This window comes from Physeter macrocephalus, chromosome 11 (genome assembly GCF_002837175.3).
Source record: "Physeter macrocephalus isolate SW-GA chromosome 11, ASM283717v5, whole genome shotgun sequence".
NCBI lineage: Eukaryota > Metazoa > Chordata > Mammalia > Artiodactyla > Physeteridae > Physeter > Physeter macrocephalus.
In genome coordinates, this window is record NC_041224.1 from 94,252,256 (window position 1) to 94,268,452 (window position 16,197).

The 16,197-nt window shown below is 37.0% G+C and overlaps 2 protein-coding genes across 4 annotated transcripts in view; both read right to left on the bottom strand.

Annotated features, from left to right (window-relative positions):
* Window positions 1–6,379, bottom strand: part of EIF3J (eukaryotic translation initiation factor 3 subunit J) — a 30,636-nt gene extending 24,257 nt beyond the window's left edge. The window contains 1 exon segment of the mRNA XM_007115992.4: window positions 6,279–6,379. Within this exon segment, the coding sequence (XP_007116054.2) occupies window positions 6,279–6,294 (16 nt within the window). The 5' untranslated portion in view covers window positions 6,295–6,379.
* A 4,585-nt stretch (window positions 6,380–10,964) lies between these two features.
* CTDSPL2 (CTD small phosphatase like 2) overlaps window positions 10,965–16,197 on the bottom strand; it is a 69,907-nt gene continuing 64,674 nt past the window's right edge. For all 3 annotated transcript variants that reach the window (XM_007115996.4, XM_007115997.4, XM_007115995.4), the window contains 3 exons: window positions 15,308–15,434; window positions 13,706–13,801; window positions 10,965–13,051 (listed from right to left, as the gene is read on the bottom strand). In XM_007115996.4, the coding sequence (XP_007116058.1) occupies window positions 12,986–13,051; window positions 13,706–13,801; window positions 15,308–15,434 (289 nt within the window). In that variant the 3' untranslated portion in view covers window positions 10,965–12,985. The remainder of the gene's footprint in view (window positions 13,052–13,705; window positions 13,802–15,307; window positions 15,435–16,197) is intronic.

The following is a 16,197-nucleotide window of genomic DNA, read 5'->3' on the forward strand; positions in this document are numbered from 1 at the left end:
GTTCGAGCCCTGGTCTGGGAAGACCCCACATGCCGTGGAGCAACTAAGCCCGTGTGCCACAACTACTGAGCTTGTGCTCTAGAACCCGCGAGCCACAACTACTGAGCCCGCGTGCCACAACTACTGAAGCCTGCGTGCCTAGAGCCCGTGCTCCGCAACAAGAGAAGCCACCGCAATGAGAAGCCCGCACACGGCAAGGAAGAGTAGCCCCCGCTCGCCGCAACCAGAGAAAGCCCACACGCAGCAACGAAGACCCAACACCGCCAAAAATAAATAAATAAATTTTTTTTTAAAAAAGGAAAGAAAACACACTGAGGGACTTCCCTGGTGGCACCGTGGTTGGGAATCCGCCTGCCAATGCAGGGGACACGGGTTCGAGCCGTGAAGATCCCACATGCCGCGGAGCAACTAAGTCCAATGCACCACAACTACTGAGCCTGCGCTCCAGAGCCTGTGAGCCACAGCTGCTGACCCGTGTGCCACAACTGCTGAAGCCCCTGCTTTTAGAGCCCGCGCTCCGCAACAAGAGAAGCCACCGCAATAAGAAGCCCATGCACCGCAATGAAGAGTAGCCCCCGCTCTCCACAACTAGAGAAAGCCCACGCCCAGCAACGAAAACCTAAAAATTAATTAATTAATTAATTTTTTTAAAAAAGAAAAGAAAAGAAAACACACTGAGGAAAAAGGGATTCTGCCTACAGACTGCCTTTGGACTCTGCAGCATCAGCTCTTCCGTGGGTCTCCAGCCTGCTGACCTGCCCTGCAGATTTGAGACTTGCCAGCTCCCACAATTACGTGAGCCAGTTTCTTTCTTTTCTTATCTTTCTTTCTTTCTTTTTCTTCCTTCCTTCCTTCCTTCCTTTCTTTCTTTCTCTTTTTCTTTTCCTTCCTTCCTTCCTTCCTTCCTTCCTTCCTTCCTTCCTTCCTTCCTTCCTTCCTTCCTTCCTTCCTTCCTTCCTTCCTTCCTTCCTTCCTTCCTTCCTTCCTTCCTTCCTTCCTTCCTTCCTTCCTTCCTTCCTTCCTTCCTTCCTTCCTTCCTTCCTTTCTTCCTTTCTTTCTTTCTTTTTCTCTGTGCTGCACAGCTTATGGGATCTTAGCTCCTCAACCAAGGATTGAACCCGGGCCCTCAGCAGTGAAAGTGCCAAGCCCTAACCACTGGACAGCCCAGGAATTCCCTGTGAGCCATTTCTTAAAATAAATCTCTCTATATATACACATGCTACTAGTTCTGTTTCTCTGAATAACCCTGACTAACACAGTGACTGACTGGATATGGAGGAGGAGGGGAAGGGAGCAGTAGAGGATGATGCCTTTGGAGATTGAGTGGAAGTAACACCCATCTATAGGTGCTCAAGTCAAAAACCTGGGAGCTATCCTTGCTTTCTTCCTCTCACTGACCCCTTAAATTCAGTCCATCACCAAGGTCTGTGAATTACTTCCAAGATTAATCTCGAATCCATGTCTCTTGCTACCACCTTAATCCAAGCTTTCTCTAGGCAGTTCCACTATAATATGCTTTCAATTGGTTTTCCTTCTTCTTCCTTCTACTCTTCCCTCTCCACAGTCCATTCACTATACACCAGGCAGTTTATTAAAAAATGTAAATTAGATCATCACACCCCTTCCTCCTAGTTGAAATCCCTTTAGTGCCTTCTTGGTGTTTGTTTTGGATTTAAATTCAACTCCTTATGATGGCCTACAAGGCTCTGCGTAATCTGACTCTTACCTCCCACCAACCCCCTTATGATGCCATTCCCTCTCATTAACATCATTGTTACTGGCCCTCTGAGGCTACTAAGCCTTTTCCTATTTTTGGACTTTGTGCTTGCTATTCTTTCTGTCTACAGTGTTTTTTCCACACCTTTACATGGTTGGCTTTTCTTCCTCCAAAATTCAGATGTTACCTTTGTAGAAAGTTCTTCCCTGATCTCCCTCCAGGAAGGGGCCTTGCCCAGTTACTCATCTTGTCACTCTGGTTTTGTCATAGCATTTATCACAATTTCTAATGACCTTGTTTCCTTATTAATATCTGTTTGGAGCACAGGTATCTTGTCTGTGTTCTTTGCTACTGTATTCCCAGTGCCTGGCATGTAGTAAATGCTCCATAAATGTTTCTGAAGATGCCTGAATGGTGTTTCTCATCATAATAAGGAATGAGGATAGGTTAAGTTTTGGCCACACAGATCTTGACATTCCTCTGAGGTATCCAAATAGAAATGTCTAGTATACATTTGGAACTAGAGAGGTCTGAGCCATAGATAGAGGATTAGGAGTTATCTGATGATGGGGGTGGATGGAATCACATGAAGTAGAGGCCATCTGAAGACAGGATAGAATGAGAAACCTTGAAGGACATCAACATTTAAAAGTAGCCAGGAGAAAAAGGTATATAAAGGATAGTAAGTTAAAAAAAATTTTGTATCCTTCCAATTCTACATTTTTAATACAAATTTTAAAATACTATGGAATATAGTATATTTGAAAATTCACTGTTGTAAGTCAGGAGACCTGAGTTCTAAACATTCAAATGATCAGATTATATTGAACTGAACACTGGACACTTATGGTGAGGAGTGGGGAAAGCTCACAATGATTTGTCCTTTTCTGGAAATCGTCCTAGTATACAAGAGTAGGTGGGCTCCCCAAGCCATTCTACTCCCTTACCATAGCTGATTTGGGAAAGGGGGTCAGAAGCAGATTATCTATGAATCTAATGAAGCTGTAGCTTCAGAGCCCCTCATTGCATAGGCCCCTTCCATTCTTCAAGAAAGCCCTCCAAATTGTATATGCTTCAAACTGTATAAAATCGGAATCTGCCCCTAGGTGGGATATAAATAATCCAGTGGAACCACCAAATTATCTGGTAGCTAGCCTCCAAAGATGGCCCTTTAATGAATAGTATCCAAGCCCTTTTTTATTTTTTGATTCTGGGGTAGCCCTATGATTCATGTTTAACCAGTAGAATAGTACAGAAGTGACACCCAAGGCTAGGCTATAACAAGCCTGGCAGCTTCCACCTGTGCCTTTTGGAATTCTCACTCTGGTAGAAGCCAGCCGCCATTTAAGAAGTCTTACTACCCTAAGATTGCCATGCTGTTTCAAGATAACCTTACAGAGAGCCTGTTTAGGGAGAGAGAAGTATTCAGCCAGCCCCTGGCTGTTCCAGATTATCCCAGCAGAGATGCCAGACACGGGAGCAAAGAAGTCATCTTGGACATCCAGTCTAGTTGAACCGTCAGATGATTCCATCCACAGCTACCCTTTTTTTTTTTTTTTTTTTTTTTTTTGCTGTGCAGCTTGTGACATACTAGTTCCCCGGCCAGGGATCGAACCCGGGCCCCCTGCAGTAGAAGCTTGGAGTCCTAACCACTGGACCACCAGGGAATTTGCAATCCACAACTACCATTTGATTACAGCCACAGAAAACCCCAAGCAAGAGCTGTCCAGTTGAGCCCAGTCAGCCCACAGATCTGTGAGAGATAACTTATCTTAAGCCTCTTAAATCTTGAGGTAAATTGTTATACAGTGATAACGGAAAGATTCTCTTTCCCAGGACTTTAGAATTTGGAACTCAAGACTCTCAGGGCCTGGGAGTTGGTGGCAGATGACAGCAGCCTGAAGGAAAGACCTCCTGATGATTTCCCAAGCCACCTTACTTCCTCTTGCCTTCCCTTGAGGTCCAGTTATCCAGCTCTTCCTTAAATGCCATGAGGTACCCCAGTATCTTTCCAGTAAATTCCTTTATTGGCCTCAGCTAAAATTTTTAACAAATACATCTTAGTAGTCTTATCTGCAGATAAGAAATCTTGAGAGGCTAAGCTCTGCTATACTTAAGTCTGTTTAGCACATAGTGGGCACTTAATAACTGTTGAATGACTGCATGAATAAATTTCTAGGCAAAACTGGGTTTTTTTCTCAAAGAAAAACTCACCCATCAGGCCATTGTTTCTCCTCATGAAAGGTAGTCTCAAAAGAAAATTAATACAGCTGCACCCCAAAGCAAGCTGCTTTTTTAATATATTACTAGTAAGCCCACAGCATTATAGCAATGACCTGAACTAGGAAATAGTAAATAATTGGCTAAGAAAGTGCCAGATTCAATCGAATATCCCAAGGTGAAGACTCAGGAAAGCAAAACTGTGTATTTCTGAAGTGGTAATACAGTCATCTGTATTTACTTGCCTGAAGATGTTCTAAGACAATGTATCTTCAAACAAACAAAAAATGTTAACAGAAAGAAGGTGAAATATAGGGGAGGTGAAGCCAAAGAACAAGATTTTGACAGTCCCCAGAGAAAAGGCTAAGCTAACCTGCAGACTTCTGGCAGATACCTAGTAGAGATGAAGATGAGGGCATCCTGTTGACTTGATATTAGCCGTTATGATTCTCTTTCAGTAGACCTTCTCTCTGGTTCTACCCTTACCAAGCTGGCATCTGATTGTGATTTAGTTTCATAAGGAGGTAAATGAATGGAATTCATATTTGGCCTAAAAATTAGTGTTTTGTGAGTTTAGTTAGTGTGAACCAATTCCTCTGAATTTCATCAGTTCTGAGTTGCACATTCAGAATCAATTCTCTGGCTTATAAATTGAAGTCCAAACTTTGAAATATGAGCTCATTCATTATGTCATGTATTCAACAAATAATTATTGACGGCCTACCCTGTACCAAGTACTATTCTAGGTTCTGGGGTATTAACTTCAAGGTATTAAACCACATGCAATTGAAAATAGGGTATGAGAGTTGGAGGTGCTGTGGAAAAAATACATGGGCTATATATATGCTTCATTGATAAATTTTTGAAGCAGAAATTGAGAATAGAATTTATTCACAGAATTGTGCATGCTGCTTTTTGAAATAAAGAAGCCGGGAGACAATTGTCAAGAACTCTGTGCTGGAGACTTCGATTATTCCTTAAAACTAATCTGTGATCCACACACTAATCTGTAGGGAAACCCTATAATCACACGTAACACTATTCCCATCTTACAGATGAGCAGAGTAACTGATCAGTGTTTGTTGAACAAATTAACATTAAAACCTCTGCCTTCAAGAAGCTTCATCATTAAAGCCATAGGAGAGTAAATGCCAGCAGAAAAGAAGCAGGGCTGCTTATGGCTTATTTTTAAGTGAAGTGCCTTAAGCACCAGACTCAAAATCTCATAAAGATGAAATAAGGCTAGGCTGAGGAGGCGGTTTTAATTGCAAATAGCACCAGATTAAAACTCATTTATAGGGACTTCCCTGGCGGTCCAGTGGTTAAGACTCCACACTTCCAGTGCAGGGGGCACGGGTTCCATCCCTGGTTGGGGAACTAAGACCTCACATGCTGCCCCGCTTGGCCAAACCCCCCCCCAAACACTCATTTATAAAATACCAAAATCACTGATTTGATTTACATGATTTGATGTAGAAACAACTAATGACTTTTTCAATTTTAACCCTCCTCCCCTAAAGACCCTCAAGACGTGAAATGACAGCATCTGTCTCCTTTTAACTCCTATACATTTTTCCATACTTAACTTTTATATGGTGCCATAAAATCCTAGAGTACCTTCCCATTTCTATCATTAAGCTGGGCAAGCCATACTTTCCCTAGAACTTTACCAATCTCCGACCTCAGATTGTCCATTACAATGCTAGCACCCAATACATTAACCATATTATCGTGGAGAAAGGAAATTCTTTGCGTGCAACGAATTAGGTCAACGTCTGTATTTCTTCAAACTGGTCTCCCACTCAATCTATTCCCTATTCAGCAGTCAAAGTGATCTGTTTAAAACAAATCTGATTATTTACCCCCTTGCTTAACTTTACTCCCTCCCCCAACCAAGCCTGGCTTAATATTCTTTCAATAAATGTTTTACAGATCTCAACTTAATACTTCTTCAGCCAATCCAAGCCTGACTTCAGATTAGATTGTTATTAGCCCTCAAAGCCAGTCTTTTCGTTCATGTTCCTTTTCCCAGCAAATGTCAGTCTCCACTGCTAGCCTGTTAGCTTGAGAGCAGCGTCAGGTTTGCTTTCTTCTGCCATCCACAGAGCCTAGCATAGTAAGGCAGTGTTTTTAAACGACTTTTACTGTCATCAGGAAGGCTACCTACAGCTACCTTCAACAATTGTCATACATCAAATATAACACTAAAGCTCAGTATATGGGAGCCACTAAAACTCTAGTTCATTTGGTTCACTGATTACTAAGAGACTTCTAACTCGGCAAGTCATTTACATGAGCCTGCTACCCCAGCTACTTACTTCTCAAGCCATTTAATACTCACTCTTTAGTTTCCTCATCCTCCATTTCTTCCTTCACAGCATTATTTTCACCCAAAATGTTCTTAACCAGGGGTCCCCAACCCCCGGGCTGCGGACGGGTACCGGTCGGTGGCCTGTTAGGAACCGAGCCACACAGCAGGAGGTGATCGGTGGGCGAGCAAGCGAAGCTTCATCTGTATTTACAGCTACTTCCCGTCGTCGCTCGCATTACCGCCTGAGCTCCGCCTCCTGTCAGCATTATGGTGAGTTGTGTAACTATTTCATTATATATTACAATGTAATAATAATAATAGAAATAAAGTGCACAATAAATGTAATGCGTTTCAATCATCCCGAAACCATCCCTCCCGCCGCCACCAGGCCGTGTTAAAATCGTCTTCCACAAATCTGGTCTCTGGTGCCAAAAAGGTTGGGGACTGCTGTTCTTAACAATCATAGGTGACCTCTCCATTACCACTTCTCCAGTCTTTCTTTCCAGACTGCTTGCTGCTCATCTTTCTTAAAAAACCTCCCTGACATCTGCGGAATTACAGTAACCTGATTCTACTGCTCATTTCTGCCCCCTTTAGCTTCAGACATCTCCCAACACCCTGCATATATCTCACACACCCTCAAGAAAATTAGCTGCTTTAAAATTTCAGTTCTGGTAGTTATTTGTATACATGTTTCACCACCCATTTTACAGATGAACAAATTAAGGATCAGAGAACTCCTTTGTCTAGTAAGTGGATGAGTTCTTAAATTCTTGAATTCAGGTCTTTTGACTCTGAACTTTATTTTCCTTATTACCCATACTCCTAAGTCAGCTATTCCCAAGTCGTCATTTATTTCTAAAGGCCTACTGCAGTGACACTCCAACCAGTCTGTGTGCATTACACTCCTTTGAAGCTCAGGGAAAATAGTTATCAAGTCTCATCCCAGACAGGAACTGGGGGAGGGGGGGTGGTGAGGAAAATGAAGAGATGTTAGTCAAAGGGTACAGACTTCTAGTGGTTTGAGGATCTAATGTTCCAAGAATCTAACATATAGTATGGTGACTATAGTTAACAATACTGTATTTAAGTCTCATCACAGAGATTGGAGTGGGACCAGCTTGCTATTTTGTTGTTATACTGGTTCAAGTTATTTAGCCCATTACATGAAGTATAATTTAATTTAAGCTCACCATAATCTGGTTCTTTCTTGCCATTTTATCTCTACTTTTTAAAGCTAACCACTTCATTGTTCAGGTTTTATGCAACTTCTGCACTTCTGGTAGTTCCAGAAATTAAGAATGTTATTCCTCCTAAAGTCTTTACTTTGAGTAATGGTAATTAAGAGAGCTAGATTCTAATCCCAGCTTTGTGATCTTGGGAAGACACTTTTCTAGACACATTTTACATCTGTAAAATAAAGATGTACACTTAGAAGATGGAATTTCCTTCTAGTTTAAAAATTGGATTGTTAAACTCTAGGGCCTAGTTTGTACCACAAGCTTTTGCACTGAGTTAATATGTTCTTTTATAAGAACATTTTGTTGGCTACATTCATTTTATAAATTAGGGAAAGCTTTGTATTTATGTACAAACATGATTATACAAAAATGCCAACGCCTTGGGAAATAGCCTGTTGTAATGATACTTGAATTCAAGTCTCCTAGAACAGCTGTGAGGTCTTGGGTCACAGCCGTCTCTGAGCTTGTTTCCTTATCTGTTTTTTCCGTATCTGTAACCTGCTCTACGTTCCTTACAGATCATCAAAAGAGAAAGCAATGTGAAAAAATTGTGTACTTGTAAACAAAGCACTATAAAAATATAAGTTGTTAGATATTATATTGTTTCTAATGGCTGATAAAATATCACCAAAGAAAAGTGCTTCCATAAAAGTTTTATTTATCCCCACAACAACCCTGTGAGGTAGGGTGATCAGGGCATTTGAAGATGAGAAAACTAAATCTACATTACTCGTTCACGGCTATACTGCATAGTAAATATGTAGAAATTAAATTGTATATTTTAAATGTCCATGATTTTATATTGATTCATGTGGAAAAAGGCAGAGAGAATATTAACTCCCCCCTACCTTAATGCCAAAAGGACACTGCCTTGAAAAATCCCATTTCAAAAGATGAAAGTAGTATTTCATTGCTTATTTCTACAAAGATTTATAAAATAAAAAAATAGTGAAATATTTTACAGTTAATATATATAATGGTCTCATTCAGGGATATGTCCTTCAGCTGTGTATATGATCAACTATTCCAAGTGCTAGAAAATGCAAACTCTTAAAAAGTATGAAAGACATGAATAATAAGCAATAACCTCAATCTTCTTTATTATTCCTCCATGCATCTTGAATAAGTTCTGTGAAATCTGGTCCCAGTTAAAAAAAGAAAAAAGAAAACTCTACCACAAAGAGATGTCTGGTAAACTTAATTTTGTTGCCTACTCTTAACTCTCAAACCACTGTCACATTAAGTAACATGATTTCCCAAATCTATGAGAATCACTTAGAGAGCTTTTAAAAAATACAGAACTCTCAGGCCCCACTCTAGACCCAGTGAGATAATTTGGCAGAGGTCAGGCCTCAAGAATCTGTATTTCAAAAGCTCCACAGAGTAATTCTAATGAAGAGTCCCGTTTGGGAACCAGTGATATATTTTAAAATACTAATAACTAATATAAAAACCATGAAGTAAGTATAAACTTGTTGCTCTCATCTCCCCTTTTAAAAATTTCTCAAAACACATAACCCCGGAACTCTTGCCTCTGGGCAAGTAATTTCAATTCAAGATACAGAGAAACATTTTATAAAAATGTATCCTAGTGAATGAGACTTGGATTCCAATAATAATTTAAGTAGCATTTAAATATAAGATACTGAGTTCTGTGGTTCTTATTCTGAAATTTTAAAATGTATTTTATACAGGTTCCTAGCAGGCTTTTAACTCAGGGGACAACATGAAAAGTAATGACATAATCAAGCACATAAGCACTGAAAAAATACTATACTCAAAAACAGCTCATGAGAGGAATAAGAAAGTGAATGAATGACAACCTAAGGCCTTTTGGCCCATACATTTTTGTTCCCAGTCCACTCTTCCCCTATAAGGGGAAATAAAATAAACATTCTTTCCTAGTTACTTGGCATAGTTATTTGGTGGGTGACTATTAACACTAAGTTAATTTAGATACACAAGATTAAAAGAGATAACAAATAAATACCTAGGAAGACAAAGAGAAGTCAGGTCAGAAAACCTTAACTAGCTAATGTTGTAGTATATAACACCATCATGTTAGGACAATTAAATGAAGGCTTCAGTGTCCTTTACATTTCAGCTTTATGTGACTGACACAAGACGTGGAAAAGATCTGGTCCTTATGAAGAAGTCTGTGCTCGCTGCAAAGATTTGTAGGAATAATGAAATGCTTTCTTCATTGATGAGATGAAGTCTCTGTTTTTCAGCAAGTTGAATGAACAAAACAGTGAATAACAAACTTCTTTAGATGGTTGAATGAAAGTAATATCTAGTTGAAAAAGTCATTGGCCAAAGATAACTTTTTTAAAAAAAATGATTCTATGTTTAACCATCCCCCCCAAAACCCAAAAAACAAACAAACCAGGAAAACCAAAGTAATATAAAAACACAACGTACACATCCATTTTCACTGACAGTTACAAGAAAATAGCCATTTATAGAAGTTACAATGCTTTCAACAAATCCCCCCAAAATTTTGGGAAACAAGATAAAGCCATCGGGTAAATAAATATACATACTAGCTAATATAAAACAATTTATGCTTTTAAATTGTTGTCAACTCTCTTTTAAGACCCAAGGAGAAATATGGTGCTATAAATCTGATTAGGGCTACATATATTACATGGAATTAAAAAACACAACTGATTAAAACATCCTAACAATAATACAAATATTTAAAAGAATGTCTTTAAAAGTCAGACATTTACCACTGGAAATATCACAATTATAATATGTACTTCAGAGTTGTAATGTGTATATAGGTCACTTTTGCTGTGTCTTATCAGGTATCCATCTCTCCTGCATTTACTAGTCAGTTTTTAAGAGTTCATGTTTTCTGTGTGAACTGAAGGGGCTGGGCACATCTCAATTCATAAACACCTCCATTTAACTAATGGAAATGTTTAAGGTAATATCTACCAACAGATAAAGGAAAGAAGGGGTAATAAGATAACACATTTTAAAGTGGAGGAAGCTGGATAACTGTCTCTATAACTTATTTTAAATTTTGTATTAATAACAAATTTAAAATGACTCAAATCAAGTAATGAAGAAAAATAGACTGAATTGATCTCAAGAAATTTTCTCAGGCCATATAAAATTCTCCCTTAGTTTATTTCTTTACAGAATCTTGTTAGGCTTGATTCATTTGTCAGTCAACTTAAAGGAGCTCTCCTAGCAGGGGATCAAAAACAGCTTTACCAATAAAAGATGATTAAAAGTTGTTTTTAAAGTGCCTATAGGCACAGTGGTATATATAGGTGCTTACATTTCCCTTTTAGTTGTGGGAAAGCCCGTTGAGACTGTATTTACTTAATCAGAAAAGCTTTCAGCAATTATAATGCAAGCTGAAAGTTTAGATCCTGTATAGGTTTTGGGTTTTGCTGTTTGAACATAAAAAGGGAGCAGGGAGAAATGTAACCAGGTTCACAATTTTGAGCAAGAGCATATGTAAAGGTAACATATGTACATTTTATTTCAAGAAAGACAGAAGACAAACAGCATAAAGATGCCCAGATGCCCTAAAGATAAATACATTTCAAAGATTCTCATTAAAATGAATCTGTAGTATTTTTTTCCTGCAAGCAAAATACCTTTCTTTAAATTAAAAACTAACAAACAAACAAAAAAAACCCCAGTATTCTGAGTTGCAAATGCTTTTGCTTTTTTTTTTGCAGAAAATCTGCCATGATTATTTTTTTAATGAATAAGGATTTTCCACAAAACAGGCTTGCTCTACATGCTAGATTTTTAAACAGTTCAGTGACACAATATGCTAACTACATACACAACAGATAATATAGTAAGAAAACACTCAACCTGATGAAAAGTTAAAATCTTCATTAATACACTGAAAATTGACATAACTCATGCCTTTAAAATCAAAAATACAAAAATTAAATGTTTTCCTAAAAAGATTTCCTTATTTTAAGGATTCATTTGAAAATGAAGCTGCATGTAATTTGTACAATAAGTTGTACAAGTAAACAGGTAATATACATAAAAAATTAAGTGACATACTCCTCAATTATCAGTTGTCCACCTTTAATTTCCAATACTGTACTTTCTTAACAAGCATACAAAATATCAAACTTCTCTTTAGAAAAAGTGCCGTTCTTTGACATCCTTTACACAAAAACAGTCTGAGCCTGTGGCATGATTAATGCAGTTGAGAGGCAAAGCATACTAACTTTTACAAATTCTACCTTCAATAAAAAGCCTCCCGAAAAAGAGATTACACGCCACTATAAAAATATCAACCTCTTGTGGTAGCTGCATTAGAGAACCAAGGCTTGAAGACTATTTTCATATAGCATAGAAAACCACTATGAGAACATATTAACTGCATTGGTGGCTTGGGAGTTTACTGTGCCACAGGATTATGCATAGCTACTGTAAGGTACCAAGACTGTTACACAGAGTTTTAACTGATTGTAACTGAGAGCATAACAGAGGTACTACCAGCCCATGCAAAATAACTAAAAATACTGAATCACTGTGCTGAATACTTCATTCCTGGAGAAAACCAAAGGCATCAGTAACCAAATCAAGCCCAACAGGTGACCAAACTCATTCTCCTCAAAGATTGGTGAGCACAGTGAAGTCTGAGGTATACCTTTTATCCATCAAATCTGTGTGCCACTGCAAGATATTATCACTTGGGAACACATGCCATCACAATGGTTTAAATCTTTTGAATATTAGTCATTCATATATTCTTATCTACCCAGTCTCTTGATTTCTGAAAAGATTTCACCTACAATAGAATATTACAGAAACAAAATATAAATGCATGTTCTAAATGAAACTTACATGGACTAAAAGTAGAGAATATTTTTAAACAAATATACAATATGCAGGCAGACAAAGCAGGAAAACGGCCATTCAAATGTATAATAAAAAACTAAAAATTGACTATTTCCAGAAAACTATGAAGCGCCTCAACTAAAAGGAATGCATAATGAAATTCTAATCTAATACAGGTCAAAAATGTAAAAAGGTTATAAACCTTAACAGGAAAAATAAAACAACTTTTACTGGCCATTCCTGTTGAAATGAGAATTTTAAAGTAACAGAAAAGTGGCTACAAACCCACTTAGAGCACCAAACAGAGAGAAAATAAAAGTCCATTTTCATCTCTGTTATTATCATAAAATCCTGTGTGACTACAGGTCAAACTGCTGGTGGCAGAAACAGAATTCTTTATAAACTGCAGATGTCCTGTACATAAAAAAATTTCACTGGAAGTTGCACTAGTTCTAAAGACTCTTCTGTTTTAGCCTACCTACTGTATGTATTCAATCTGAGATAAAGTCTCTTTCTGTAACCCTTGATTATTATTGGGCACCAAGATAAGAAAAGCAAGACGGGGTACAAAAATGCAAAATTTCAACAGTAATGGCAATGTTTTTGTCTTAGTCCAAAAGGGTCCTGCATTCTCTCCCCCTTCAGTGATTTGACAAGTCTTTGTACTTAATCTGGGGGCAGCAAATCATGCAAGCGAAATCGGTCTCTGATGTGAGGTCGAACATCTTCATTCTGTGTGGAGAAATAGACATTTTAAAAGCCACGTAATTTCAAAGACATGATCCTCATAACATTATGAACATTCTTACTCTGCAAAGAAACTATACCACCATTTATCAATATTTTATAATTTACATTATTTTGTTTGCCAAATAAAAAGATACTACACAGAAGCAGTTAAATTTAGATTAAAAAAAAGCCTATCATTAATGTATTAATTTTGTAAGAACAATTATGCAATAAGAGGTCAAACCAAAAGATAGGTAAAGCATTAAGCCAATGAATTCTACTTTATATAGTAGTTTTAAAATTAATCCATGGACATAGAGGAAAAAATTCCCAGAATAAAGTCTCAATACCATAAGCATTAATTCTAGACCTGAACTACAAAATCAATTTAACACAACTAGTTAGTGACAACTAGTTAGCAAGAGGAAGTCTGGTAAAATAAAACATTCGATATATAAATTTTTAAATACTGATAAACATAATTTTAATATAATTTATAAGTTTCAAAAATGCTTATAATCTTTTTTCAATCTCTGCCCTAATGTCCCACCATGTTGACTTAAAGTTAGTACACACAAAGCAACTGAAAAAGATTTATTTCAATAGAGTTAAAGCAACAAAAACCTAACAAAAAGATAAATGATAAGATATATTTACCAGTTCTACTAGCTTCTCCAGAAATGGAATCAATTTTAGAAGTTCATTGTCATTTTTATCCATAAACCAGCTTTCTATAGGGATTCCATTGGATAGCTAAAGTGAAAAATAAACAATTAACTCTTTTCATTTATATTTTGCCTACTTTGGAAAAGCTTAAAAAAGAAGTAATAGATTTTAGTAAACATTAATCAGTAAGTTCCTTTGAAAAAGGAATGCCATCAGAGTTTATGTCTGTCATATTCTTTGACAACTTAATAGTGCAAGAGACAGATGTTAAGGAATGAACTGAAACATAATTAGTTTTTCAGAGTAATTTATTCTTAGTGTATATAAAACTTAATAAGAAATATTCATTAAAATAAGTTTTGCATTAACATAACTAAAAACATTATTCATTCAAGAAATATTATTAGCCAATGCTAGGCATTTTGAATAAAGGAATTTTACCAATCCCAACAGAGAATACTATTAGAAAGCATATACTCTTACACAGGGACTGTGTCCCATTATTTTATTCCCAGCAACTAGCAAGATAACCTGAAACATAGTAGGAACATAACAAATTGACTCAATGGTATTTCGTTGGTCTAAAAACAAAAATACAAACCATATTTGTTTTATAGTAAATGTTTTCTAGGATAAAATATCTTTTAACATTTATGCAGAACACTGTGTTTGAGATGGAGGATAACTGAAATTATTTTATTTATGAACCAATTCTTAAAAACATTATTTCAAAATGCAAGTGAATAAAAGTAGTGACCTAAACTGAACATACTTCAATATCATATGCAATTTTTCCCCTTGTATTCTTTTTAACGTTTTATTATGGACATTTTTGAAACAGAAAAGTTAAGGGCAAATCTTGTTTCATCTACACCCAACCCACTTTCCACCATTTCAATTCTGCACTGATTTATTCTGAAGAAAATCTCAGCTATATCACATGAACATACTCATAATGTAAAATATATCTTGCAAGGATGGCTCATCTTTTGTCTGTCTGCTATCTATCTATCTATCTATCTATCTATCTATCTATCTATCTATCTATCTATCTATCTATCATATGCTGTGCTGTGTGGCCTACAGGATCCTAGTTCCCTGACCAGGGATGGAACCTGGGCCCTCAGCAGGTGTAGGTGCTGAGTCCTAACCACTGGACTGCCAGGGAGTTCCTTCTAGTTGAATTTATATTTCTAAGAATCATTGACAAAGGGTACAAACATATTGACAAAATAGTCTAAGAAAATATTTTGAAATGCCAAATCAAACAGACCAGAAGAACATGGTTAAGCTATTCGTAATTCTGAAACATGTTTATAATTAAATTACTGATTTAACAATAGATAAGAATGCTATTAAATGATATATATCTTATAGTCCCTTCTTGGAGATTTACTACTTCAGATTTACTACTCAGATTTTGATGTATGTTGTACTTCATTTAAAAGAAAAATTTCCACAAGGAATATACTAATTTGGCATTCCTAAAAGATGACACTAAACAGGGAAATTCCACCAGTGAAAATTCTGTTGTCCCGTCCGTCATATCTTTTGGCAGCATTTGTCTGAGTTTGTTAACAACCTTCTTCCTACCTGATATGCAAAGGCTTGTGGTGAGTTGTCAATTATTATAGTTTTTGAAAGATCTCTTCCAAGGATATTTAAGTCCTTTATATAGTTTCCTTGTACACAAACACAATGTTCGCGGAAAAGCCGGTGCCTAAACATAAAAGTAAAAGCAAATTAACTAAAAAAAAAAAAAAAAATATATATATATATATATATATATATATCTGTAAAAAGCACAACATATACTGAAACATATATACAATACACATACCACAGGCTTTACAAGTTAAGCCTTATCATTTTCTCTCACAAAGGAAATTCAAATACAAGTGTGGGCCTAAGCTTTGGGCTACAGTTTTATTATAAAAATTCTTAGCAATTATTGAAACCTTACAACCAAATATTACCATGCCTTTAAGAACTTTGTTTTATCCCCAAATGTTATATTAAATGATAAAGAGGGATTAAAAACTCTGTAAATTGTTTTTGTAATTTATTTACCCAGGAAAGCTCAGTTCAGATGCAGCATCTGGTTGTCATCGAGGTCCTGCTTTTTAACCAATTTTCCAGATGGTTGACTGAGGCACAAGGAGGTCAAGTGACTTGCCCAAGGTCACACAGTAAGTCAGTGGTTAGCCCCGCATTGGAACCCAGGATCCTCCTGGCTCCCAGTCCTTTGCTCTAACCAGAAGACCACACAGCCTCCCTATCCCTGTACATGCCAGAACAGAAAATATAAGAAGGAATGTTTCCGTGTTGGCATTAAAAAAAAATGTTTTTAGTTTCTCTTATAGTTTTTGAGGAAAGGTGCAGAGGCCAAAACATTCCATCATTTCAACTTTTCCCAAACACCCATCTTTATTTTAATTGTGTGCGTGTGTGGGTGTGTGTGTGTGTGGGGGGGTGAGAGATCA